The following is a 25,975-nucleotide window of genomic DNA, read 5'->3' as shown; positions in this document are numbered from 1 at the left end:
TAATCAGGTCTCCCCTCAGCCTCCTCTTCTCCAGGCTAAACAGCCCCAACTCCCTCAGCCGCTCCTCATAAGTTTTATTTTCCAGCCCCTTGACCAGTTTAGTCGCCCTTCTTTGGACTCGCTCCAGGAGCTCAATATCTCTCTTAAAGCGAGGGGCCCAAAACTGGACACAATATTCCAGGTGCGGCCTCACCAGTGCCGAGTACAGGGGCAGGATCACTTCCCTGCTCCTGCTGGTCACACTATTCTTGATACATGCCAGTATCCCATTGGCCTTTTTGGCCACCTGGGCACACTGCTGGCTCATATCAAGCCGGTAGTCAACCAAGACCCCCAGGTCCTTCTCCGCCAGGCAGCTCTCCAGCCACTCCTCCCCGAGCCTATAGCGATGCTTGGGGTTTTTATACCCCAAGTGAAGGACTCTGCACTTGGCCTTATTAAAGCTCATGCCGTTGGCCTCAGCCCAACAATCCAGTCTGTTCAAATCCCTCTGAAGGGCCTCCCTACCCTCGAGCAGATCGACACAGCCTCCCAGCTTGGTGTCGTCCGCAAATTTACTGAGGGTACATTCAATCCCCTCATCCAGGTCATTGATAAAGATGTTAAACAGAACTGGACCCAGCACTGAGCCCTGGGGAACCCCACTGGTGACCGGCCTCCAGCCAGATTTAGCCCCATTTACCACCACTCTTTGGGCCCGGCCATCCAGCCAGTTTTTAACCCAAAGGAGGGTGTGCCTATCCAGGCCAGCAGTTACCAGTTTCTCCACCAGAACACTATGAGAAACTGTATCAAAGGCTTTACTGAGGTCTAGGAAAGCCTTTGATAAAGGTTGAAAAGGAAACCATAAACCTGCCATTTCCTAATATTTCAACCTAAATAAAGTTCCTTTAGCATAGTTTTCTGTATGATTTTTTTTGTGTGTGTCTTGTTTTGTTTTGTTTTTAAGGGGAAAACCAAAATCTTTTCTGTAGAAGTGTATTGTTCATTTTTATGCATGCTAAGCCTTCAGCACCGAGTCTGACTGCTCAATCTGGTGACTAACCTGTACTTGTTCCACAGACAGTCATGACAGCTCAAACTGGCCTGCCTTTCTTCTGCATCCTAAATGACGGAGTGCGCATGACCTTTTCACAGTGGGGTGCATTTAAAAGGTAGAGGAGAATGTGGGTGATTTGTCCACGTTTTGTGGGCAGCCTGATTGGGCTTTTGACTTTCCCTTGCTCTGCCGAAGTTGTGGTGTTCCTTGTACTGACTGTGGTATTGGTGGGGATATTCCCACTAATTTACTGGGTTGATGGGCTTAGCTCTTAAAGCGTTTATGCTGAGATGCTGTTTGGGCTATCTGCCAGGATTTCTGCAAGAAAGTGACAGAAAAGAAATTATGATTATTTAGCAGTTTATAATGCAGTTAAGAGTGAGTAAAATTTGATGGGCCAAAGTAAAAATCATGTCCTTAGCCTCAGGGTTTTTTCCCTGCCGACTTTCAAGTGCCTGTTGAGAAACATGGAGAAGTTGGCTTTTCTCAGGGAACTGGCCTGAAGTCTTTTAAAGGAAAGTGTCACAGAACCTAATTACAGACTTACTACTTACTGCCCTTATAAGAGAGGAGTAACCACACAGTATATACACATTTAAATACACATATGAAGTCATCCAGCTAATTCCAGACTGCAGGAAGTAATTTCACATGTGGACTTACATGTGCCTCAAAAGACCTTTTGTAACCTGCTGAGAACCTTAGCTGCTTCTTATTTTTCCAAGACTGTCTCTGTCATGCCTATTCTCCTACTTTTAGGCTGCAGAAAGGGAATGGCACAAGATCTGCTTTGTGTTGACATGTTTAGGCACAGTATGACAGACAAATCTTTGAAAAATAGGTACTCCTGAGGTCCAGTAGGACTGAGAGGAGGGGAGGGTTTTATGTCGCTAAGATCATGCTCCCAAGAAAGAAGTCCTTGGCTTAACCCTTCTTTGCTAGCTGGAGTTGGCAAATACATAGCTTCCTCTCTCCTTCCCAAATCACTGATTTCAAGGTTACCTCTCTCTCTATCCATACTCATGTCTGATTGTACTCCTTTTGCACAGAGACGACTTGCGGCCCAGATGGCCTCAGCTGGGCCCTTGGCACTTCTGCCTGAACTCTAAGCCCAGATCAGCTTAGGATAACTGCTGCTGGGGGTACCTCTGTGTGTGTGTGTCTGCACCTGTGTATGGGATGGAAAAGGCGCAAAATATTTGGCAGAAATGCTCCCTGCTGCTCATAGAGCACTCGCTGTCTGCAGCCAGCATGGCGGTAATGCACACGTGTGCAGTGAACCAGCTGTCCCACTGGTGGGCTCCTTCCAAGGGTCAGGTCTTCTCTGTAGGGTGTAGGTAGAGCTGACAAGTCTTGTCTAATGCTCTGCCCAAACACATCAGGGTGCCATGATTTTCAAGCAAAGCCCAGCGCTTGGCTGTAGCAATGGGTCAGGTGGGGATCCTGCAGCTCGTGGGCCCTGTTCCACCAGAGAGGCTGAAGCATGAGCTCCTAAGGCAGGAGTCTCCAGCTGGGAAGTACAGCCTACACCAGCTCCTGGGAGACCCTGGCTGGGTATGACGGGTTGGTCTGCAGCAGCACAGACAGAAGTACCCTGTCAATGCTTGCTGCTGGTGGAGACACACAGCACTGGCACTGCTATGGTTTGGGCCAGCACTTCATTTCAGGATAGAGGTGAGGCTATCGTTTGGGCACTGTTGGGATAGGGATGAACAACCCAGCCCAGCTGTAAGTCACTGGGAGCTGAGACAAAGGAGAAATCACACCACGAGTTACTCCTCCATGCCTGCGTGTTTCTCCACCACCTGCACTGGTCTCACTCCTGCATCGGATCCCAGCATAGGGGCAGCAAGGCAGCAGACTGAAGACATGATGGAGGCAGCGGTGAGGAGACAGGTCTGTGCAGTAGGGATCTTGTCCATGGGTGCACACTAGTGACAGGGGGCAGGACCGTGGGTGGGTGGGAGGTGGGGTGTTGATGATGAGCTGGGGCATGAGGGGCCACCATCCCTTTCTGCTCGCACAGGTGAGGTGGGGGCTGTCTGCTGCCTTTGCTACCCCTCACCCCTGTCCCCTGTGTTTATTGAGGAGCACCTGAGTGAATAAAAGAAAGAAGGAGGGAGGGAGAAACTGAGTGAGGGTGCCAGGTGACTCCCATGCCTTCTTCATAGAGACAGGCAAGGGAGACTGTGGGTAAGAAAAGGTGCAAGGATGCCAGAGAGCAGCCCCCTTAACCACACACAGGGCAGAGGGAAAGCAGCAAGGGTGTCCCTGGTTGCCCCTATCCCACAGCTTTGCCTACCATCTGGCATCTTTGCAAAGCTGAGTGAAGAGACCTGGCAGAGAACCAGGATGCAGAGCAGAGCTGGTGTTTCTACTCAGTTTGGAGACCTGGTGACAACTTGGAGCAGTGACTTGGTTGGCTACCCCTTGGGACAGCCCTGGTGCCATGCATGACACCCCTATCTATGTCCCAGGTTGTGGGGGGCATGCAGACATGCACCCTGAAAGTGTGGAGGCTGTGGGGCTGGCTGTGGCTATGCCAGTGTGAATCCAGAGCCAGGATTTTGACACAGGGTGTGTGGCAGGTGAGGACAGCGTTTGCGACCACCTGCTCGGAGCTTTCAGTGGTGGGAAAGGACAGCAACAGGGGTGAGCAGCTCTGTAACTGCCTCCCCTGAAATCTTACTCCCTAAACATGCAGTAATTCCTCCGGAGGAGGCGTGTTCCTCCCTGTGTCACCAGCGACAGAAGAGCTGAGCTCGCTGCGTTGCTCTGCGGAGGGGAGTGTGCGCGGCCACGCAGAGCCACCCGTGCTGCTCTTGGCTCTGCACGGGGGCAACACGGGGCTGCCATGTGGAGGGCAAGGGCTCCAGCTGCTGTATTCAGGGTGGGGAGGTGTTTCACCTGCTGTGACAACCCCCGGTGAAAGTTAAAGGATCTCTCTAGTATTCTCAGAGATGCTTTTCAGAGCGACGCCTTCGGTCGTGCTTGCACAGCTCAGAAAACAGGGAGGTTTAGGCAGCCCACCCCCTCTCTCTTCACATTGCCTCCTGTCCTAACCCTGCTGGGGCTGCTTCAACATGTAGCTTTTCTCAGCACAAGGAAATGTTTTTGGCCTTCCTCTGGGTCTGCGTTTTCAAACACTCCTTCAGCCTCAGGTCCCAAGAGATGCTAGGAGAGATACTTGCTCTGTGTAAAGAGTCGGTGTCACTGCACAGGGGAACACACACATCGGGGTTTTGTACACCCCTGTACAGGACCAACCTACCAGCCAAAGCTCTAAACCATCTCCCAGACTGCAGTGTGAATCGGCAAGCCCATCCCTCCCTCTGTGTAACATGTTTTAGCGGAGAAAAAAACAGTCTGAGTGAAAGAAATGAAAGCTCAGCAAAATGCAAACCCAAGCCCAGTGCTCAACAGGGAAAGCCAAAGGGAAAAATCATTAGATAGGGCATTACATGCATGGACACGTACTGGATGCAGACACATACCTGCACAATGCAGATGCACTCCTAGAGACTGCAAAATGCTTTCATAAAGCATTTAGATGCTTATACATGCACATAAAAATACATTTTTCCTTAAACCTTAGTGACTCCCAAACCCCCTGTGACACGAAACACGCAATCTTACCAGTATCCCTGCTATATTTCCCCCTGCCTCATGGTTCTGCAGAGGAGAGCAGTAGAGATGCTCAAGGTGAAACCTTCTTTCACCTTAAATGAGCAAGAGTAGGGGCAGTATAAGCTCCCTGATTTCAGATTTTATCTCCCAGACTAGAATCAGAATAGACTGATTTTGCAGGAGTTTAGGATGTTGTATTAAGCTCCCCTCTCCTCACACAGAGTCATTTCAGAAGGGCATGATGGCTCTAAGGATGCAACATTATTGAAGTAAGAGCCTGAGTCAGGTGCTGTCACTGCCTATTAGCTGGAGGTGGGTTATGTTAGATGGTACAGTTTGTTTGCAGTGTTTAAGTGTAAATTTTTTTCTAATTCTTCTTCCAAAATCCTGACACCTGATTTGCGCCCCCTGGAAGCTATGGCTTTGCTGAGTTACATCCTCCAGCCTACTCAGATCACAGCCCACCCTATCATGAACAGCTCGCTCTTCCTCTCCTCTCATGTCTCCTAATTATGCCTGTGCTGATTGCAGTCTGCATTTCCATAAATCATGGTTATGTGTACATCAAGTAGCAGTGAGGACCTTGAATAAGTAAGTCCCCCTGGAAACCATGGTGCTCCTGCATGAGCCAGCCTTGCCTGGATAAACCACTTCCCGGGCTACCAAGTTAACACTACCACCAAGAGCAACACCATCTCTCAGAGGGAGCGATCAGGTAATCCTGGCTGGTTTTATGCCTGTAGTGGTCTCTTGGTACCTTCTGGTTTGGAGGAATGATTTACCAAGGCAAACACTTTGGCATTCTCACAGCTCTGACCTTTCTGTGACACCAGTGGAGCTCCATAGTTCACTGACTTTGCAGAAGTCAGAAGCGCTCCAAGTATATATCTTATTAACCTTCTCAGGCTAATCATGGCAGGGGACAGGACCTCAGCAACTGCAAAAAGCATATAAATGCACCAGGAAATGTTTCAGCAAAAATGGCAAGATCTGTGTAAATGCCAGACCTCACTGAGCTGAGGGACTGTGTTTCTGCAAAGAGTTTTTTTTCCCAGAATGAGTTGTAAAGCAAGAGTAAGTACTTCACCCTGTCTGTATTCTAAGCCAAGCCTCTCTCTGGCATATGCTAGGTGCTGTATAAATATAGAAGGAAGAAAATTTCACCATCTCCTGCAGCCTACGTGTTTAATTGAAAGGCTATTAGAAGCAATTCCTGCTTTTGCAGGTGCAGTGAAGAAAGCAGCCTTCCCCAGGTGGTTGTGGAAGGTGAACTTGAGGTTCAGGAAGGAGTGTTGTTTCTGTGTTAATTAATTTTGCATGTGGAGCATTCACAACCATTTCTTGTCTGCTTTTGCTGATGTAGCTAATTAATCACCTTAAGTGTCTGTAACAGGAGATTTTTGCTCTCCGTGGCATCTCTTCTCCACCTGCTGTAGACCAGCAGACCTGTAGCATCACAGGAATTATACATTTAGTAACGGCTGTGATGTCAGCACTGTAAGTGTGAGAGCCATGACTTAACAAGCTTGAGTGAAGGCTAAGAGAAATGTTCTATTCTCAGGCATTGGAGGAGGTTTTGCTGCTGAATGAAGTATGAGCCTAGGAGGTGGAGATACCAATAACAGGTCTTTCTCTTCATGTGGGCTAGCTGGGGGACAGAGATATAATAATTTAAGACTGAGTTTTGACATCTGCAAGCTGAAAAGTCAAGGAGAAGAGGTTTTCCACAGAGGAATTCCTCCTCTTGCTTCTGCTTACTTAAGGCCACTGGATTGGAAAGGCTCATCTGGTCCCATCCCTGCTGCTCTAGGCAGTGACATCATATAGCCCTTTACAAACCAGTTGTGCTTCTTCTCGACCCTATTTTAGTTGTTTTCACAGCTCCTTTTGGGAAGCTGTTCCAGAACTTCTCTCCTCTGATGGTTAAACTCCATCTTATTTTGAGACAAATTTCGTCACAACCAGTTGTTCTTGTACCAACATTGTTTTTCTGTTTAAAACCCCTTTTCTCCCTCCCTTGTGTACATCCCCCCCTTTGTTTAAACAGAGCAGTCATATCCCCTCTTGCCTTTCATTTATCTAGGTTAAACAAGCTTTTTAATCTCCTCCTTTAAGGCAGGCTCTCTGTTCTCCTAATCGCTCAGTCCAAGGTTATTTCTGATAACTAGCTTTTCTGTAAGGTTCCTCCCTGCTTTGCCTAAACTGAGTGTAAACCAGCATGATCTCTTGCCTGTTGAGTAGTTTTGGGGTGAAGAAATGTGTCAGCTATCAGATCCAGAAAAAACAACATCAGGGTGCTGCTGTTAAAATTTGCGTTTGTTCTCCACCTTATCTCTGTGAAGCTAAAGTCTCCCATAATGACATAGTTCCTGATGTAAATTCTCTTTAATAACAGTAAAAACATCTCTATCCAGACTGAATGCCAAGCCTGTGGAGCTACAGTAGATCTCTGTAGTTCAGTCCTGGTGGAATATCTTGCATGAGCCTTCCAACAGCTACCTCAATCCCAAATCATTCCACTTTATTTACGCATGATTTATTTCTTCACAGTCTACTGCAGCATTAAGGTTACAACAGCATCCCCAAGGTTTACCTTTATTTTTATGTATCCTTGCACAGTGCATACTTCCATTGGCAGTGTCCCAGTTATAATTGCTATTTCTATGGCGTTTCTATTATTCCTACAGTAGCCCTTTTCAGGTCCTGCCCAGTTGTTCTGTTTTTCCCATGTCCTCATTCAGGATCTGAACGAATTGTACTGACAAGACTCTTATTTCTCCCTGGACTCTCCTTGCTTCCCAGAGGGGTTAGGTATGCTTTTCCATCAGCTATGTTACCAATAGCACTGCTATTTTCTGCTCACTGCCCAACATCCTACCTTTACCTTTTCTATATTTGATCTTCCCTTTTTCAAGTATTAAAATCAGGTGTAAAAGTTACATAAGCTTTTTCCAGTTAACTATCTGACAGCAAAGATGAAAGACAGGAAGTTTTCGCATTTACACTACTCACAGATACATGCTGTATACGCTCCTGCATCTAGCTCTAGATGCCTGTGTGTGTCTCCTCATTTCTGTACTATCTGTGAGCCTCATGGCCTTTTCTGTATTTATCGACCCAGTGCACCCCAGAGGGGAAAACATGCCATTATCTCCACTTTACACGATGTCGAGCGGAGACACAAGGGTGCAGATCAGATTCCAGAGGTCCTTGGTGGAATAGGGAATTTCTGCCTTCTAACCCATGCTCTGTGTTGTTGTCTTAGTGCTTCCTCACTGGAATGAACACGCCCTTCAGCTCCTCGGGGGGGGGAAAATAATAATATGGGAGGAAACATTGAAGTTTTGAGGAAATGCAGAAAGCAGTTCAAGTCCTAAGTGAGTTTGGAATGATCTTTCTTTTATTTTGTGAATGAAACCAACACCCTTTTGTTCCTTTTGTGTTTCTTCTACACCAGGAGTGGCCGGAGGTGAGAGAATATTTTAAATGAAAAGAGAGTGGTGCAAGGCGTGGTGCAAATGGGAGCCTGAATGAAATAAAAACTATCAAAAGACGACTTTGCTCAGACTTAGCTCTTCTGCAGCCTATTGAAAATCAAGCACCTGAAGGTTCAGGCTTTTCCCAGAACCTTCCCCCCCAATACGAATGCAGTGCCTTTGAGCATCTTGCCTGAGAAATGTATCTGAATATTTCTGGTTTTATGCAGAATTGTATTCTGCTCCGTAGTCCTTGAAAGCCAAATTTCTAGGAGGTTGTTTTTCCATCCGTTAACATTAGTTAGAGGTTTGTCCAGATGCTCTTGTGCTTAGAAGTCCTGCCTTGGCATACTAGGAGGATCTGAGATTGCCTTCTGCCCTGGCTGGAACAGACAGTTTTGGAAGTTCCTGGGAATAGGTTGTACTTGTCTGTACTACCCATCTGGGTAAGGATTTTGTAAATAGTGAGACCAGGTGCTGGTCATTTGAACAGGTGGTTGCTTTTGCCAATGTAGCATGTGAGATACCCACTGAATGAGATTACCAGCTCCTCTGTGTTATAAATATCTTACTGACCTGGTAACACTGAAGAGAGCACATGTAGAAGAACAAGAAAATATACTCTCCTGGTATAAATTGCAGCAAGAAGATTTAGGTTAGGCATCAGGAAAAAAACCCTTTTAAATGGGAAGGATAGTTAAGCACTGGAATAGACTGCCCACAGAGACCGTGGGCTGTCAGTATAAGGACAGGTTAGACAAACATCTGCCACAAATGGCTGTTACAAGCCTTAGCTTCCCTTGGGAGGAGAGGAAAGCCTCTGCTAAGAATTAGTTTCAGGGAACTAATATGATACACCTTTCATTAAAGATGTGCATTAACATACTGCAGAACACTTTTATTCTGGCTGCATTATACCGCGGTTAAGGCAATTTGCCAGCCTGCTGGAAGGCTTTCGGGAGGCTCTTGCTTATTTTCCCCTTGCATAGGCAATCTCACCTTTTGTCTGCATGAGATAGCTTATATATTTAGGCAAACCAATAGCATATGTGATGGATTTTTTGTTCTGCAATAGCTCTCACTTTCTTTGCAAACGTATTTGACTTCTGCTTCCAACAGCTTGTTATCCAAAATAGGATCTTATTATTTAAGGCAAAAGTTAGCTGCTCCCCTTCCTCAACACTTTCAAATTGATCCCCAAACCAAAGTGACTTTCCTTTCTCACTAAGATCAGATGTGACACAGACAGAGCAAGTGGAAGTTAAGGTGAAATTCTGGCTCTTAGGAACCCTGCCCTGGCATACAGGAACATATCTAGGGTCTGGAGAATATGATGAGAAAGGGGGTTTTAAAGATCTCTAGCATCCTTACTTTTGCTGATTCTGTGACCCTCCAGGGCTCCTGGTGGGAGTTTGAATGTCTAGACTCTGCTTGGAGAATGCCCAATGGGTCTTGAAAACCGCAGGGTGACAAATATGTAGGATGCCTGGAATGGTTTATTTTTCCTCTTTTTGCTGAGGCAAGCATGAAGCAAAACCTAAGTGATAACAGTTCACAATCTGTTAATACCAAAAACCCTGGGACTTCTGAAGTGCCTTGCTCTGCTTGGCACAGCTTGGCAGGTTATTTTCTTTAAGAGTAGGCATCAATACCTGGACAAATCTATGACATTTAATTCTGTTGTGGCTAACCTCTGTCCCCACAGTGAATTGCTCCTTCCTTCTCATGGCAGATTATCTAGCATACGATGCACATTTGTCTTTTCTTTCTCTTGCATTGTCTGCATCCTCTGCACATGTGGTGTTTCTTATTACCCTTACTGTCCTTGCCCACATGTCACTTAAGCCCGCTCTTCTTTAGCTACATGCACACACACTTGACCGTTGCGTGCATGAGCATGTAAAGAAGTCTGCCCCCTCTTAATTCACAAAGCTTTTCTGGCTTTACTTATTCGTATCTGTACATGTCTGCAGGTGTATGGCATGCCTGATTGTTCACATTAGCAATGAAATGTCATATTTTTGCATATTCCTGAGACATTGCATAGTTAATTTGAAAATTTAGGTCAGGACATTCCCTTACATCCTGTTTTTCCTCTGCTTTGGACGATTTAGAATGATTTTATTGGGATAGGAAGGAAAGGACATGTACTACTCTATTTGCAGGTTAGGTGCTATAGTGTGCAGGAGGCTGTGGCAAGACAGTCGTTGTTATCCTAATTTCATAATGTTGTCCATGTAGTACAACAGTGTGAAACGTGCCTGGCACACAGCCTTATGAACTCCCCTTTCCATCCCAGAGAACTTCTGGGTAATTATGAGTTGGGTTTGCCTATCTGATCTAATTTATCACTTAGGGGTTTATATCATGCCTATTACTGTGATATCTGAGTGTTGCTGAGATGCTGCAAGATGTCTCTTTCATCAACCACTTATTTCTATGGTAAGTTAATGTTACTGAGCTGAAGTCTGGGCTGTTCTGTGCAGTATCTTAATCACTGGTCCCTACTGAGCCCTGTGTGTGCAGTGCAGTTATTCTGCTTGTCTGGTGGCTTCAATGAACTGGTTTCGGGGATTTGAGCTCAGTTACTTGAGGGCTAAAGTTGCACTGCAGAAATCTCTGGCTCAGATGATGATAAATTGGTCCATTTGGTCAATGAGTGGGAAGTCCAGGGCTGAGCAGACCCTGGGTGAGCATCTGAGTATATGCTCTGTATTGCCTCAGAAACGCGCTCTCCACATCCAGGCTTAGGTATTAGCATGAGTACAGACCATCTGCTGCCCTAGACAATACTACCTGTCTTTCGTGGACAAAAGGGGCCACCAGTTCCTGGGGCTCCCAGTCTGCCAGCTTCCACCTGCTGCTCAAAGCGTATTTAAAAATTAGAACAACTCTCCCTGCCCACTCAAGTAACAAAAAACAAAGAGAGAAAAAGAAGAAAAATAGCTGCGTACCCTGCTTGCTGGTCCAAGCAGCGTGACTGCATGGATGGAGAGAACATTAGGAGCAAGCTCTCCTTGGTGTTTTTGCCAAATGCTGGTCTGGAAGGTAAGACCAGCTGCCTGGCTGCTTCACCTCCTTCTCACAAAAGCCACTGCTTTGCTCTCACTGGAGTGCTGCAGGGATGGAGAGGGAGGCTGCTGTCTCTGGGTGATTTCTTCTGCCTTTCTTCTCCCTCCACAAGCCCTCAGAGTGGATTTTTCTTTCATGGCCAGATGAAGCATTTGTTTGTTTTGAAGATGACAAGTGTTTTATGTGAATTCTAGCCGCTCTCAAATGCTAAACCCCAGCTGGGCTTTGAGTTTTGCAGAATAGCTGCTGACACCTAATGAGCCTCTAATAAGTGCTTCTCCCTTCCGTCCTGTCATTTAAATAAATAAATGACTGAAATTTGGGGGTGGTGGGAGGGGTGTTAGATTGCAGTGGCATGAAGCTTTTCTGTTTACCCACTAAGCAGGTACACCGCCAAGAGCAGTCGTGCAAGCTTCCCACACACCCACCACTGCTTCTGCCATCAAGTCAATGTGTCTCAGCCCTGGCCTGGAAGTCTTTCTTTGGGGATTGTGCAGGAAAGTTCCTTCTAAAGCCCAGTTAGTTTCCTGCCCTCTCAGCTTCAGCTGCCAGCCAAGGTGCTAATTAGTGTCAACTGTGATGGAGGGAATTGAGAACAAAGGCAAGACTTTGATAGTTGAAAGCATAGTTGATGTTCAGGTTTTTCTTTTCCTGGAATTTTTGCAAGGAATGCCGCATGGGCAGTGGGTGTGCTACACGTGTTGTCTCTTCAGAGACTGAGGTGGCTTCAAAACAACTCTTGTGGCAGTAGGTTTAAGGCAACTAAGTCTTACCCCCCTTTTCTGATCGTTGAAGATACGATCTCTGTTTGCTTAAGAAATGGAAAATGAAAAGATCTAAAATTGCAATATATCCTTATGGAAAATAGCAAGATTAAAAAATCACAGATGCTCTTTGATTTTATTTTCCATGTGTCAGAAACACAAAGCAATTCCTTGTTTCTAGCTAAGGTATGTAACCCAATCATTATGGAAGGACAAGAGCAGGTGTTTCAGTAAGGCCTTAGCAGGGGATAGCAAGAGCTATTGTCTACGTTCTTCTCCTGTGAAGACATTCCTGAAAATGCAGAACATCTCCCTCTTCAGTTGTGTGTCTCTTGGAATAACTTAGTCCTGACTAGGAATGGGCAATCTTTTTCCAGAAGAAGGAGTTATTTCTAGAAAAAATCAAGTTTGGCTAAAACAAATCTGTTTGATGAATTTAATTGAAAACAAATTAAGACAAAATTTTGAAAAAATAAAGAAGTTCTGGTTTGACTTCTTCAAGTGAAGTATTTCAACTTCTCTGTTTCAAAATGACTTTTGTTTCAGCATTAGTATATATTTCTCCTCTTTTTTTAGCAGGAAAAATATTATTGTAGCTAGTAGGCTGAAGTCAACATTTCAGGAGACAAAAAGCTCCATTCCTGTTGTTTGGCTGAGAAAGTGGAAAGACATCATGTCTGTTTGACCATGGTGGTGGTATCCCCTTGGTCATCCACTCACTCTTCCAGGGGGTGAGACTATCACAGATACTAGACAACCCAGACATCTTTCTTGTTCCCACTTCCCCTTGGTTTGAACCCATTTACTCAGAACCTTCTGCCCAGAAATGTCCTCATCTTACATGAGCTTGGGTACTCTGAAGTGGTCCTCCTGCCCAGGCCTGCAGGAGCTGTGGTTGATGCAGAGGGATGAGGAGGCTAGAAGTCTGTCTTCTGTGGTTTGTGTCTCCACAGGTGGGGAAATGGAAAGAAAAAAAGTTGCAAATGAAGTATTATGTGTGGCCCCGCTTTGAGCTGTATCCCGACTCTGAGGAACGCGAGGACGATCACCTGAGTATCGTGACATTGGAAGAGGCACCGTTCGTCATTGTGGAAAATGTGGACCCCCTAAGTGGCACCTGCATGAGGAACACAGTTCCTTGCCAAAAACGCATAGTGACTGAGTATGCACCCCTGGGTTTTTCTCCTCCTATTGGGCTCTTTCTTCTCAGCCAGATGTAGAGAGTCTGTTGGGCAATACCATCATACCCTGATAATCCTTTTCAGAAAAGTCACCTCCTTTTGCCCAGTCCATCTGTGACTGGCTCCTTTGGGCAAATCATCATAGGGTGTCCCTTCAGCACAGATAGCACAAGTGAAATTCTCCATATTATTTTGTGGGAGGGGGAGTGCATACTGACAACAGAAGGGAATTAAGGGAGTTTTCCCTAGTCTTTTAACCCATTATTGTTATGATGGTTCAGGAACAAAACCGATGAGGAGCCAGATTACATGAAGAAATGTTGCAAGGGGTTCTGCATTGACATCCTCAAGAAAATCTCAAAGTCTGTCAAGTTCACCTATGACCTCTACTTGGTGACTAACGGCAAGCATGGGAAAAAGATCAATGGGACGTGGAATGGAATGATTGGAGAGGTCAGCAGCAAAGGGAGGGCATGATGGGGTTCATCCCTGGGCTGGGTGACATAGTCAGGCCTGGTCTCCCATTGTTATCGGGTTCACTTCTGGGGCAGGGACAGAGGTGACTCTATGGAAATGATAGTCCTGGATTCTTTCTAGGCACTGGGTGAGTTAATCAACTCTGACCATGACTACCTTTCCTGTTGAAAGATTAATTATTATTCTCTGTAGTGTCACAAATTTGGCCTTCCCAGTCAAAGAAAGAGGGTGATATCCATGCACCAGAGAAGCTGCAACCTAGATGATGCTTAGATCATATATAAGGTGCATAAAAAATGAAATAAGACTTTGCAGTGTTAGAGGGAGGAGAAAGAAAGGACAGAAAAATGAGATAAGATGTCTTCTCAGTGGATGATGTGGTTTATCCTAAGACCTCTGTGGATTTATTTTTTATACACATACCAGCTTTGAGAGGAAGATTAATGTCTATAGATTTCCTGAAAGAAGAAGGTGTCCTGATGGAAGATTAGAAAGGAGAACTGACAGAAACAATATAGGGAATAGGATTACAGGAGTAGAAGGACTGTATGGAAAGGCAGGAAGGTGAGAAGAGGCTTGGCTGTGATGCTTGTGAGGTGCCTTGGGTCTGTGTCTGATGTCTTGTTTTCCTTCCTCCAGGTCGTCACCAAACGCGCCTATATGGCTGTGGGATCCCTCACTATTAATGAGGAGCGTTCAGAAGTGGTGGATTTCTCTGTGCCCTTCATTGAGACGGGAATCAGTGTCATGGTGTCACGTAGCAATGGAACTGTCTCACCTTCTGCCTTCTTAGGTATCATTTTAGTCTAAAATTACGACTTCACCTAGTGTTCATCAAAAATTAGGTGAAGGTTGCTTGTGATTCTTAGCCTGCAAATCCCTTTTCGGGAGTACCTGTGAGACAGGTATATAAAAATAAACTATGATGTTTTAGTTCCAAATCCCAAGCAAGCAAAATCCAGGCAAATGCAAACAGGCAGTGCCTAGGAGTTCCAAGGCATTTCTCAGTAATTGTATGTCTACAAAGAATGGGCTCACTCAGAGTTCTCACCTACTCTGCAGCACGTGGCTTCCCAGTGACTCAACTAATAACATGTTCAAGGAGTGTAGGCCAGAAGAAAATTGATTCAAACCTTATAGATGGTGTGTCATAGAACTTAGTGATAACATGTCAGAATAAATTGTTGCACTTTGAGAAACATTATTTGTAACGAAGGTATTAACTTGGCCCTCACTTGACAGAGCAACTGGTAGAAGTTAGAGATCTAATAGAGCTTTTCAAGAAGAGTTGAGCCATCAGTTCTGTGCTGACACTGTGTGTTTCAGTAAAGTGATTTCTAATGTCCTTCTTTGGTGCAGAATGATCAGAGAATGCAGAAATGATGCTGCATTTCCTCAAGACATCCATGCCTTCCTAGTATGTACTATTTGGCTTTATAAAATGGTTTATGATGCAGCAAACATAGTGTATGAGTTATATAATACTATCTGCTCTTTGCCAGCATCTTGAGAACATTTACAAACAGAAATAACTTTATATGGGTAAAGAAGTTTTTCCAAACCTCTTTAAGTAGGAGTTTCATGACTACTCACTCTTCAGGAGTTTTTGCCTTTAGCCAAGTCCACCAGTATTGCTGGGGTATGCAAAAGCAATGATGAAGTTAACTCCAAAATTTTAAATTGCAATTTAACTGAGACTGCAATATTTGCTATAGTCTGGAGCAACGTTCTAAGTTTCTTTGATCTAGTTTAGTCCTGTCTTTATCTGTTCAGGCTTGGAGGAGGAGAAAACCTGGTAGAGATCAAAGACTTGCAGAATGTGAATGCAAACACTTCTAGAATGAGCCAGTGTTCCCACTGCTGTGGGAATGGAATAGCTGAAAAAACTACTATCGTTATATAGCTGCACCTCAGAAATTTGGAGATGCTCTTTGGCTCAATGGCATCTTGAAAGTTGGATGCTTGTCTGAAACTCTGCCAGTTCTGCTTGATTTTCCCCACTCTCTCCAGATGGTGCTGGAGGACTTCCTGGGAACAATCTTTTATCAATGCATTTTATGTTATCAATGCATGCCACAGTGGCTGCACGTAGTTCCAGATGGAGCTATGTGTCACAAATGTAACAGTAAGAAGGAACGCAGTCATTACAGAGACAGAAACTACACTTCCAGTTCAAGAAGTTTTTCAGACTTGGGTTGAAGGCTTTGTTGTAACTTCTGTTTTTCCCCAGCCCAGTTTGTCCCACACTCTCACTGGAATGCTATGGAAAGCAAAGGAGGTGAGGGAGAAGCGAGGTGGTGTATCAGGTCTTTCACTGTGGTTTTCTCTTCCTTTCCAGAGCCTTTCAGTGCTGATGTGTGGGTGATGATGTTTGTGATGCTGCTTATCATCTCTGCAGTGGCCGTCTTCGTCTTTGAGTACTTCAGCCCTGTGGGCTATAATCGGTGCCTTGCTGATGGCAGAGGTAAGGGGAGTCTTTCCTTGCCATAATCCTCCCTCGCTTCCAATCCCAGCTCCTTCGTCAGGGTGTTCCCTTTGCCTTGAACACGATATGGATCTAGCCTGCTATGAGCAGTGAGCTCTATGTTCAGAGGGCAGAGATGGAGGCAGAAAAAAAGGCTCTGAAGAAAACAGATGTTTATAATGGATAATTTGCTTGGCTCGAGAGATGAAGCTGTGTTGCCTTTCATCTCTAAAGCACGCACCAGCTCCAACTCGTTTATCATTGAGGGAAAATAAGTCCTGGTAGCTAGTGCTAGCACTGCCTACAGTGCTCTGCTCTCTTAGGCAATCAGAGGGCTCAGTGCTATCAGTCCATCCTTCAGATGGCTGCTCTGCCAGCCTCCCAGCATAGTGCTGTGTCCTCCAGACTCCACATCTGTCACCTGGGCTTGTCCCTCTGCCACTTGGCTCTCTGGCTTGCTAAGGCTGACTGAGAAAGGGGAAAGCTCATTTTTCTGGGAGTGGGTGATGGATTATTTTGCAAGGGCAGCAGGAAAAATGGGAACAAGTGAGTGATCCATCTCTGTGGTTCTGATCTTCAGAAGACAGCCCGATGAGTTAAAGGGAGGATGGACAGAGAGCCTAAGAGACAGCCTCTTTTGCCTTATTGACATGAAGACAATTAGCAAGTTGAGCCTTCTGTCATCTCCATATCTTCATCCCCCTGATGAATAAACCTTTCTGGGTTTATTGGTCTGTTCAGAAAAGTGGAAGAGAGGCAGTTATTGGAAAATGCACTCATTTGCTCCCCAGTCTAGTGCTTTGAGGGAATTTATGCTGTCAAACTAGAGAGGAGTGAAAAAAAAAAGTGTTAATGAGAATGCAGACAGAATCACATATATGGGAAAGTGGAGAACTTCTCCCTTAACACAGAGCTGTGAAAGGCCTTTATGGCAGCTGATCGTAACCACATGCATCTGTGGACACAAGTAAATACTCTTAAATCTCTGAGTCTCTTGAGAGATATTAATACAGATGGGGACCTGGAGGCAGTTCTTAGTACAGGTGTTCAGTTGTGCAGCTATTAAGTTAGCTGAACTGCAGCTGCAAGTATCAATTTTTCTGAGTAGTGAACAGTACTTCATGATCAGGCGGATATTATCCCTGACAGATGTAATGTGAAGATGTAGAAATCTGCTGCAGAGTCTAGAGTGCTTGTTTGGTAATGAACACTCTGGCTAACGCTGGCATTTGAACTAGCCTACAAAAGTATAACCCTGCCTCCCACACTTGCATTTTCTCTTTACAGACACCAAGATTTTCTTTCCAGAGTCAGGTGGGCATGCCCTGGTCTGGGCCCTAAATGATGTTGGGTTGTTGTTGGGGCACTCAAAGTTGGGGAGCTCAAAAGGATGCTGGGTCCCTGGTTTGGATCTGAGTCTCCCATTGCTGACCGGGTTTGTGGCTGACAAAGTGACTGTGAAAGCACATTGGGTGATCAGTGGAGAGAGGAGGCTTTAGGAGGGAAGTTCTCAAGATTTCCTTACACTTCACAGTTCCCACTGGTGATTTGCAGGCCTTGCACCTGTGCATCTTAGGGCTCATTAGGCAGAGAGGAATATAAAGACACCACTGCAGCATGTAAAAAGACAAGGACTGCCAAGCCATGTTTCTTATACCAACTTTGTTTCCCTGGCATCTGGAGGCTCCCAGTTTTGCCAGGTGATGATTCTGCTTTGAACTTGGTGTGCACTTCCCAGGATGCAAAATGAGACCCTTTGCACCTTTCAGTTGTATTTAGAGTAACACAGTTAGTGCTTTCAGATGATCTGTGCTATTGCCTGCTCAGGGGTTTGGAGATGAATGTCAAAACTTTCTTCTCTTTTGTTCCTCTGCTGGAGCCAACCTTAACCACAGCCAGCAGCACAAGGCGCCCATCAGCCTACCCAAGGGAGGAGATAAAACGTAGGATGCTAACCCAAAAGGTTGCAGAGCCAGGTTGGCACCATCAAAAAATGACAGAGCCTTGAACTGTGCCAGAGGACTCTTGTCCTAAGAGAGTCTTCTCCGTACCTGAAGCAGGATCCTTGGAGTAACTGCATTTGCAGCCTCCCTGACAGCTCCTTTAGTGCTCAAGTTGAGCAAATTGTGATTTGTGTTCCTAATGGAATCAGCATATGCTAGGGATATGAGACTGCTGGGAGACAGGTGGGATTTCACAAGTTTTCAGGCCTAGGGCTTCACGACCACATGTGGCTTTTGGGATATGAGTGAACTTCCATGCTGAAAAGTGAATAAGGGGAAAGTAGCAGCTTTTAAAGCACTGTATCTGCTCCTGGACTGTCTGGGGCAAAGCTGCTGATTTTCCTGAGACAGACCGGAGTATGTGTCACTGTTACGTACCTTAGACACAGAACACGGGGAGAGGGAGCTGCGTTCTTCTCTGGCCTGCCTGTCTTCAACAGACTGGGTAATGAAACCCTGTTGTAGAGGTATTTGTAGAGGTCTGTTATTTCAGACAGTGCCCTTCCTTGCACCTGTAGAAGTATAGTGAAGGCCATGTTTTGCACAGATGTATGCTGGGAGTTCAAGGACAACTTCACTGTTGAATAGCTAGAAACGAGGATAGAATTTTTCTGAGCAAACTCTATTTGTGGTGACAACACTTGAACCGAAATGGAATGCTTGGGCTTGTAGATACTCCAATCAGATACAAAAAAAAGCCCTTGTATAAGGTTTCAGCAGAAATCTTTGAGACAGAAGAAATATGGAAGCCTGAGGGCATTTAAAAAAAGTCATTTTTCAGTGTCGCCCTTTGCTGAATTATGGTGCTATGAACATAGGGGAGCACAGCTGTGGACATTCATCTCACATGTGGGAATAGATACTGCTCTTAACTCTGAAGTCAAGATGCGTATGTGAATAGAAATGCGAACCGCTTGCTCTAAGATGCTGACTGTGGGATCATGTTTCTCAATCACTCCAGAGCCCGGAGGTCCCTCTTTCACCATTGGCAAAGCTATCTGGTTGCTGTGGGGGCTGGTGTTCAACAACTCTGTGCCAGTGCAGAATCCCAAGGGTACCACTAGCAAGATCATGGTGTCGGTGTGGGCCTTCTTTGCTGTCATCTTTCTGGCCAGCTACACTGCCAACCTGGCTGCCTTCATGATCCAAGAGGAATACGTGGACCAGGTGTCTGGCTTGAGCGACAAAAAGGTAATGGATCCACCTAAACCCCCAAATCAGCCTTTTCCACAGAAGAGGTGGCTCTACCCTCTCTTTACTTTTACTGGGAAAGTGTTCAGTTTTTTTCAGAGTCACGTTACAGCTTTAGCCCCTAGTTTAAGTAGCACAATTGCTCTTTGTTGGTATTCAGTTGCATTTTTAGATGTTTTAAGCACTTCAGGAATTAATTAGAAACAGAAGTGAACTGTGCTTCCTTGCATGATCCCAAACTACACCTTGATTGTCAACAAGAAATGACTTAATAATTTGGAGACGATGTGTATAATGGCTGTAACCTGTTTTTTTAGGATGAAATAATTTGTCTGTGCAGGAACACTGGCCATTATGCTAGCAAATATGATCTGTTAGTTTATTATGGGCACAAGTTCTGCCCATAGGGATAAATCAGCATGAATTCGATGATTTACTATTGCTTGCATTTGAAGTTACACTGTCACTTTTTCGAGGCCTTTAGAAGCTTAGCACAAAAAATTGTTTCCTGTTCAGAATGTGTTTCGCTGCCTTGTTTACATGCATTGCATTTTGTTCTCGCGGAGCATTTGCTTTTGCAGGGCTCTGCACACTGAGGATTTTGCGGAGATTGCTCATGCATGCAGGGTAGCGCCATTTGGTTCATGAGGGTCTAAAGCTTTACGTGCTGTGTTATTTTTGTTTTGTGGCGAGGTTACTCACCAGGAATTGAGCATTGTGAGGCTCAGTTGCCTATGCTGAATTTGTTACTCAGTCACTGGAGCTGCCTAAGGGGTCATGCCATTGTGGGGTAACCAAATAGCAATAGGTCACACACACTGCTATCGGGGATAGCAGCAAGAAGAGGACTGCAAGTGTCGGTTTGCTAATGCTACACTGGTTATAGTTACTGTCTCTTGTGTCCCCCATGATAATCTCGAAATAAATTGTGGCCAGGCCCCCTGTGTATACAGTGTCCTGTGCAGCAGGCTGGAAACTCTGTGGTGGATTAATTTTTAAGAGTTTTCTTCTCCCTTTTGTTGTCTTTTCCTGGAATGAAATATGACACGGAATAATATAATCTGTGCAGAAGTGCTCCTGCTATTTGTTTTGATTTCAACCTCAATTTGTTTCACGCCATCTCCACATTTGCAGTGTGCTGTGTTGAGGAGGGGGTGGAGGGGAAAATGCTTTTCTGCCAGGTGGAGGTCGTTGCGGAGATTCCTTAGAAGCTGTGGACTCTCTCGGACTGAAAGGCACTGTTCAAAACCAGCCAGCCCTATCAGCATTAACATTAGTTTGTCATCATTACGTTTTCAACTGTCTGAGCTAAATGGGATAGTTCATACCTGTGGTCTATTGTTTCAGTCTGTGCTGAAGCTCATGGAGAGAGCCACACTTTCATTCTCATGTTTTTCAAGATATTCTTCATACCTGCAGAGATATGTGCATGAAATATCAATTGAAAGCGGTAACTCCTGAAGCTTCACAGAGCCTTTGGATACAGGTCTCTGGGTGTATTTTAGTCGATTTCACTGTAGGGCCACCTGTGTTTATTAGATTGAGGCCATTTTCTTCTACTTTTCTTTGCCTACATACCTGTGTTTGCTTTTTCTATTCTAAAGCCTATGTGCTTTGTTTCTTGGGGAAGAGAAAGGCCATAGTACATACTCAGATCATTGCAGTATGCCTCAGACACAGCTGCTAGTGCAAGTGCAACATTTGGGTAAAATTACCATCTACCAGGGCATCTGGAATCAGATGAAAATTGGCTGGTAAAAACTGAAGGCCAACTGCTGTCCCTGGAGCATAAAGACAGGTGGGAATATCTCCATCCAAAAGACATGAGTGAATGAGCTTGATCCACTGTGCTTATGGATTTCCACTCTTTGGACCTGCAGAGGGCCCTGCAGAATTTGAGAGCAGCCATCCAGGCATCTGTCTCTCTGCTTCAAGATGCCCTGGTTTGGAATGAATTAAATCTTCTGAATCTCCTCTTTTCACTCTTCCAGAGCCTGCATACTGCTTGCAATTCACTCACCCACTCAATGCACTGCTTGGCCAGGATGCTGGCCTCAGCCACATGCAGGGGAGATGGAGGTGTGCTGTGCTCTTCCTCACTTTTCCTCCCTCCTTAAATCAGCCAGTTCATGCTTTCAAAGGAGACAGCCACTGACCAATGCCGGGTGGCCAAGAGGAAGGACTATAGCTTCCCATCTCTTTTGTCTCCAGTGTGTGATCTGGTGTCCACAGCAGAAGTGAGGCAGATCAACCTCCTGGCCTGCTATGTCAACCGGCAAGGGCAGCTGTGTCCAGCACAAGGAGTCAGCAGAGGATATAATCCAAGCTGACAGGCAAAGGGATAGTTATTTTAAGGGATATTGTTCCTACTTGCCTAGACCCAGCTCTGCTTGCAAATGTCCGTGTAGCATGACAGTACCCGAGGAAGGTGTCCCACTGGCACTGTGCGGTAGCCAAAATGCCAGATGCACTCACAAAACCCATTACTGTGCCTGGCTGGGGAATGCTTGTCAAGGTCAGGCTGGCTACGCCCTTCGACAGCCACCCTGAGGGTCTCCTTAGACCCTCTTCCTTGGGCCATGCCTAGGAAGAGCCACTCCAAGAGGAGCCTACGGCTACTGATCTGCCACTTCCCTAGAAAAGTAGGCTGAAACGCTCCAGCTGTCTAAGGACTTGGATAGTGTCTTGGCTGTGCCCCAGCATTTACTTCCTAATGACATGCAAGACAGTGACTAACGTCATGTCCCTGCTGTGCTGCATGGATGCTCGAGCGGGTCTGTCTGAGCAGGGCTGGAGCAGATACCTCTGTGCCAGGGTAGTAGTTTGGACTGTGGAGCTGGAGGCTCCCTGTACTGAGCTCAGTGATTACTGCTGCCCTCTCTCTGGCTCAGGTGATGCTCACTCTGCTGAGTGCCACCCCTTCGTGCTCAGCAGGCCCAAAACCGATGCCAGAGCTGATCCAGGAACTCGCCTCACGAGGGTTGTTAATTCCCCCACGTTAACCCTTGCAGCTGCTAAATCATACGTCAAGCTGTGGCTCTTGATGCTGGTGCAGCTGCGGGCAGTTCGAGGGAGGAGAAACCTGCTCCTACCTGAGAGTGGCGCTGGCCCCATGAATCCTGCAGGCAAAGAGCTGCTCTGACAGCATCTCACTTCCAGCTCCCTGCGCTCACCGCCTGCCAAATCCCTCTCCTCCCGCATGGATGTCAAACCAGCATCGGCTACCTCCGCTGGTCCACCTTCTGCAATAGAGCAGCTGGTTGTGGTCTTAGCAGGGGCAGAGCCATGCTGGCCGGGTCAGCTCTCCAGCCAGAGCTCTCCCCCTCGGCGCCAGTGCCGGTGAGCCCAGCTGGAGCGTGCATAGATGGGCTGCATCTGTCTGGAGTCCATGTGGGGGCTGTCATGGCCCCAGCCCCGTGCGAAAGCCCTGCTCGTAAAACGGCCTGTCACAGAATACTGCAGTCGACTCCTGGGTCTAGATTTCATCTGACTGTAATCAGGAGATATAACCCAATTTCCAATAACGGGAGAGCTTCAGACACATTAAAGAAACAACTGCCTGCGGTATTTCAGTCTAACGAAGGCAATAAATAACAGGAAGATTATATAAAATGAACTAATGTGTGAAATAATCTAATAGCTATATGTAATTTCCATTCATATACAGTAGTAATAGAATAAAAGCAAATGTGGACAACCAGCAGGGCATTTAAATAAAATAATTAAGAATGCAGTAGGTTAATAATAAGAAATAAATAGTATCCATGCCTATAAATTAGTTGGAAATGCCAAAGAAACTAATAAAGTAGCAAAAACGGTAATTTTGTAATTGATATAAAAAGGAGAGAAGTAGATTTCAGCATGCCTGGAAATTAATATAGATTGCTGAAATTTCACACGTATTTGACTTATTTGCTTTTTAAGATGTTAATGAGATGTTGAGACAAAGGATCTGTTTCTATGCGGCATAGGTCAGCTATTTTTTCAATAGATTTGCTTTTTTTTTTTCCAAAAAAATTACGTTTTGGGGTTAAAACTGGCCAGTGTTTTCACTGAAGAAAAAATCTGAGCAGACCGTAAGAAGGGAAGAGGGAAATTCTGATATTTGCCAAAGTAGCTCATTTTAGTATACTCGAAACAAAATATTTTGTTTGATATTTCTGACATGTATTTTTGACTTGTCATTTAATAAAGGCACTACTCATAAAATTGACCTACTTTTTTTTAAAAAAAAGGAAATTAAAGATATTTTTCTGCAACAAAGGAATGAGACAGAAGGAGATAATTGAAGACAAAACAACATGCGTTATTCTGAGGTGCATGAAACATTTCAGGTTGACACAAAGCAAAAGTATCATTGAAAAAGCTGCAAAAAAAGATCTGCTGTAATTCTGCAGTAATAGATACATGGCCATACTTGGCCATGAAACTGAAAAATGAATTATTTCCCACATTATACTCTGCGGCACATTAAATCTAAATTATACAAGGATCCAGATATGCAGAACACTTAAGCATGTGCTTAGCTTTGCGTTCATGAGTGGCAACATTAAAGTCAATGGGCTATTATTCACATGATTGAAGTTAAATGCTTTTCTGAGCTTGCAGGTTTTGTACAATAATACCTGCTCTGGAGAAGTCTAGGAGCAACAGATAGATCTGTCAGCTCGAAATTTTCCAAAGGGACCAAAAGTGAGGGTCAGTATTGTACCTTGTAAGGTCTGTAAGGGGAAGATTGTCTAACCGGATGGCTTGGAGGTAGTTCAAGTCTTCCACGGGATCAAGCATTTACTATCAACAGACATTTGTGCTACTTTCACACATATCTGCACTATACAAAGGAAGTTTTACGTGGCGGTGTCCAAAAGCAGAAAATATGCAGTCCTTTCAACAGCAGTATGATTTTTATTGTCAGGACACCTTTGTGGAGATACGAGTTAGTGAGACAGAGGTAAGACCATGCTACTTCCAACTCTGTCCTCTTGGTATAAATCAGAACCTTTTTAAACTGCGTAGAGGCCAATGCACCTTACTTGACCAAAATCCCCAAAAATAAGGAAGTCTCCAAACCCCCAAACCTTTCATCGTGGGGTAGAGTTGAATTTCTTTCCACAGTGCTTCTCTGGGGGGACATCTTCCTGTAAATAAGAAGTTGACCTGGGTTTAGTCTTTTGCTTAAGCATGACTTTTGTATGCAACATTAGTGGTACCGACTAGTGCTTAGTACAGCAAATGTTGGTTCATAGTGAAGTGTAGAAAACTCAGAGCTCTGATAGTCTGAAATTTTGTGCTTTAAAATCTGATTCTTTCTCTGTGCCTCTTTGTAAATCATCAGTTAGTATAATATGAACTATTTACAAATACCGTATAGTGCCGTATATATCTGTGTAATTACATATTATACTAAAGTCTTCATATTAATAAATAGCTATGAAAATAGCTACAGCATATCATATGTTAGTAATAGGTCTTTCTTACTGGTAACTTACATTTATTGTGTTCATAAATGTGATCTCAAATAATTTTTTACAGTTGTAGATGGGTACATTTATCGTAGATCTAGTCATTCTGCACTCTTCGGATCGGCATGATTTCTATGCTTTCTGAGATCCTTGGAACAAACCTCTGTGCCTGTGTGCTAAAAAGTGATTCAGTAGTTTTAAGGCTATAAATGTTTAAAGTCAGTGAGTTTTCAAGCATGCTTTTTCTCCCCCTGCTTCAGTCCTACTTTCTTTGTCATTCTCCCCTTTTTTTTTTTTAAGCTCAGCGCTGCGTTGTGCAGAGCGGCGAGGAGGCTGTGATAGGCTTTAGCCTTGGCTCAGTCCCTCAGGATTCTCTTTTCTGTTGATCTGGAGGGATTTAATGGCAGTAAAAACTTGTAATGGGACTCTTCAGGATTAGTGCCAGTTAAAATGCAGTTTAGTTGGGGACTTAAGCAGGTAAGGTACAAGGGGAGGGGATACTCAGAGTCAGACAGTAGGTTTGATTCTGCCTTGCTGGAAAGGGAGAAACACAACCCCTTGGGCATTGCCGATGGCACTGATGGGAGTCACTGGAAGAGGGATGTCAGTTATGGAGCTGTGGCGTGATCCTTAGGCTGCAGCGTTTGCCTTCCCCCCTCTGCACTGTCCTGGCCCTTCCCAGGCCTCAGCCACCACTGACTCTTCATCTTCCTTTTAACCGTCCCTTGGAGCTAACCCTTTGGGGACTCTGAGCAAATTTGGTCGCTTCTGTGCTAATTGTTTGGCAGTCTGGAAAAAGCCCTCTTCGGAGAGTTATGTAAGGTGGGGAGGGAAGGGGGGGGACCACAGGATTGTCCTGCTTCTGGCATCAGTGTAAGTCAGTGGAGAAGGAAGCGATGAATATTTTTATTTATTATTTATACGGTGCCATAAATGTACTTGGCACTCTGCAGTCAAATAAAAGACAATGGCCCTGCCACTAGGATTTGGCAGCCTGAGAGACGAGAGCTGGCCTCCTTCATCTGAACAATCAGGGCTGAATTGCTGGTGGGGAGGAGATGGGAGGATGAGATCTACAGGATTAAAAAAAAATACAACAGCCTCCCTGATGCCCTTTCATTGCTTATGCCTCGCAACCCTGACATTTGAAGTTATATGTACGTAAATACACTTGATAAATATTTGGCAGGTTGTATCTTCGCAGGCATTTTAACTTCAC

At 45.1% G+C, this 25,975-nt stretch overlaps 1 protein-coding gene across 1 annotated transcript in view; it reads left to right on the top strand.

The window, feature by feature from the left end:
• The window catches only part of GRIN2B (glutamate ionotropic receptor NMDA type subunit 2B), a 174,626-nt gene that overhangs the window by 128,452 nt on the left and 20,199 nt on the right, over positions 1 to 25,975 (top strand). Inside the window, 6 exon segments of the mRNA XM_086610115.1 lie at positions 12,932 to 13,140; positions 13,441 to 13,612; positions 14,276 to 14,429; positions 15,975 to 16,100; positions 19,065 to 19,294; positions 19,420 to 19,424. Coding sequence (XP_086466241.1) covers positions 12,932 to 13,140; positions 13,441 to 13,612; positions 14,276 to 14,429; positions 15,975 to 16,100; positions 19,065 to 19,294; positions 19,420 to 19,424 — 896 coding nt within the window.

The sequence above is a fragment of the Tauraco erythrolophus genome, chromosome 4 (assembly GCF_009769465.1).
Source record: "Tauraco erythrolophus isolate bTauEry1 chromosome 4, bTauEry1.pri, whole genome shotgun sequence".
NCBI classification, from domain to species: domain Eukaryota; kingdom Metazoa; phylum Chordata; class Aves; order Musophagiformes; family Musophagidae; genus Tauraco; species Tauraco erythrolophus.
This window is presented reverse-complemented; position numbering and strand designations above follow the sequence as displayed.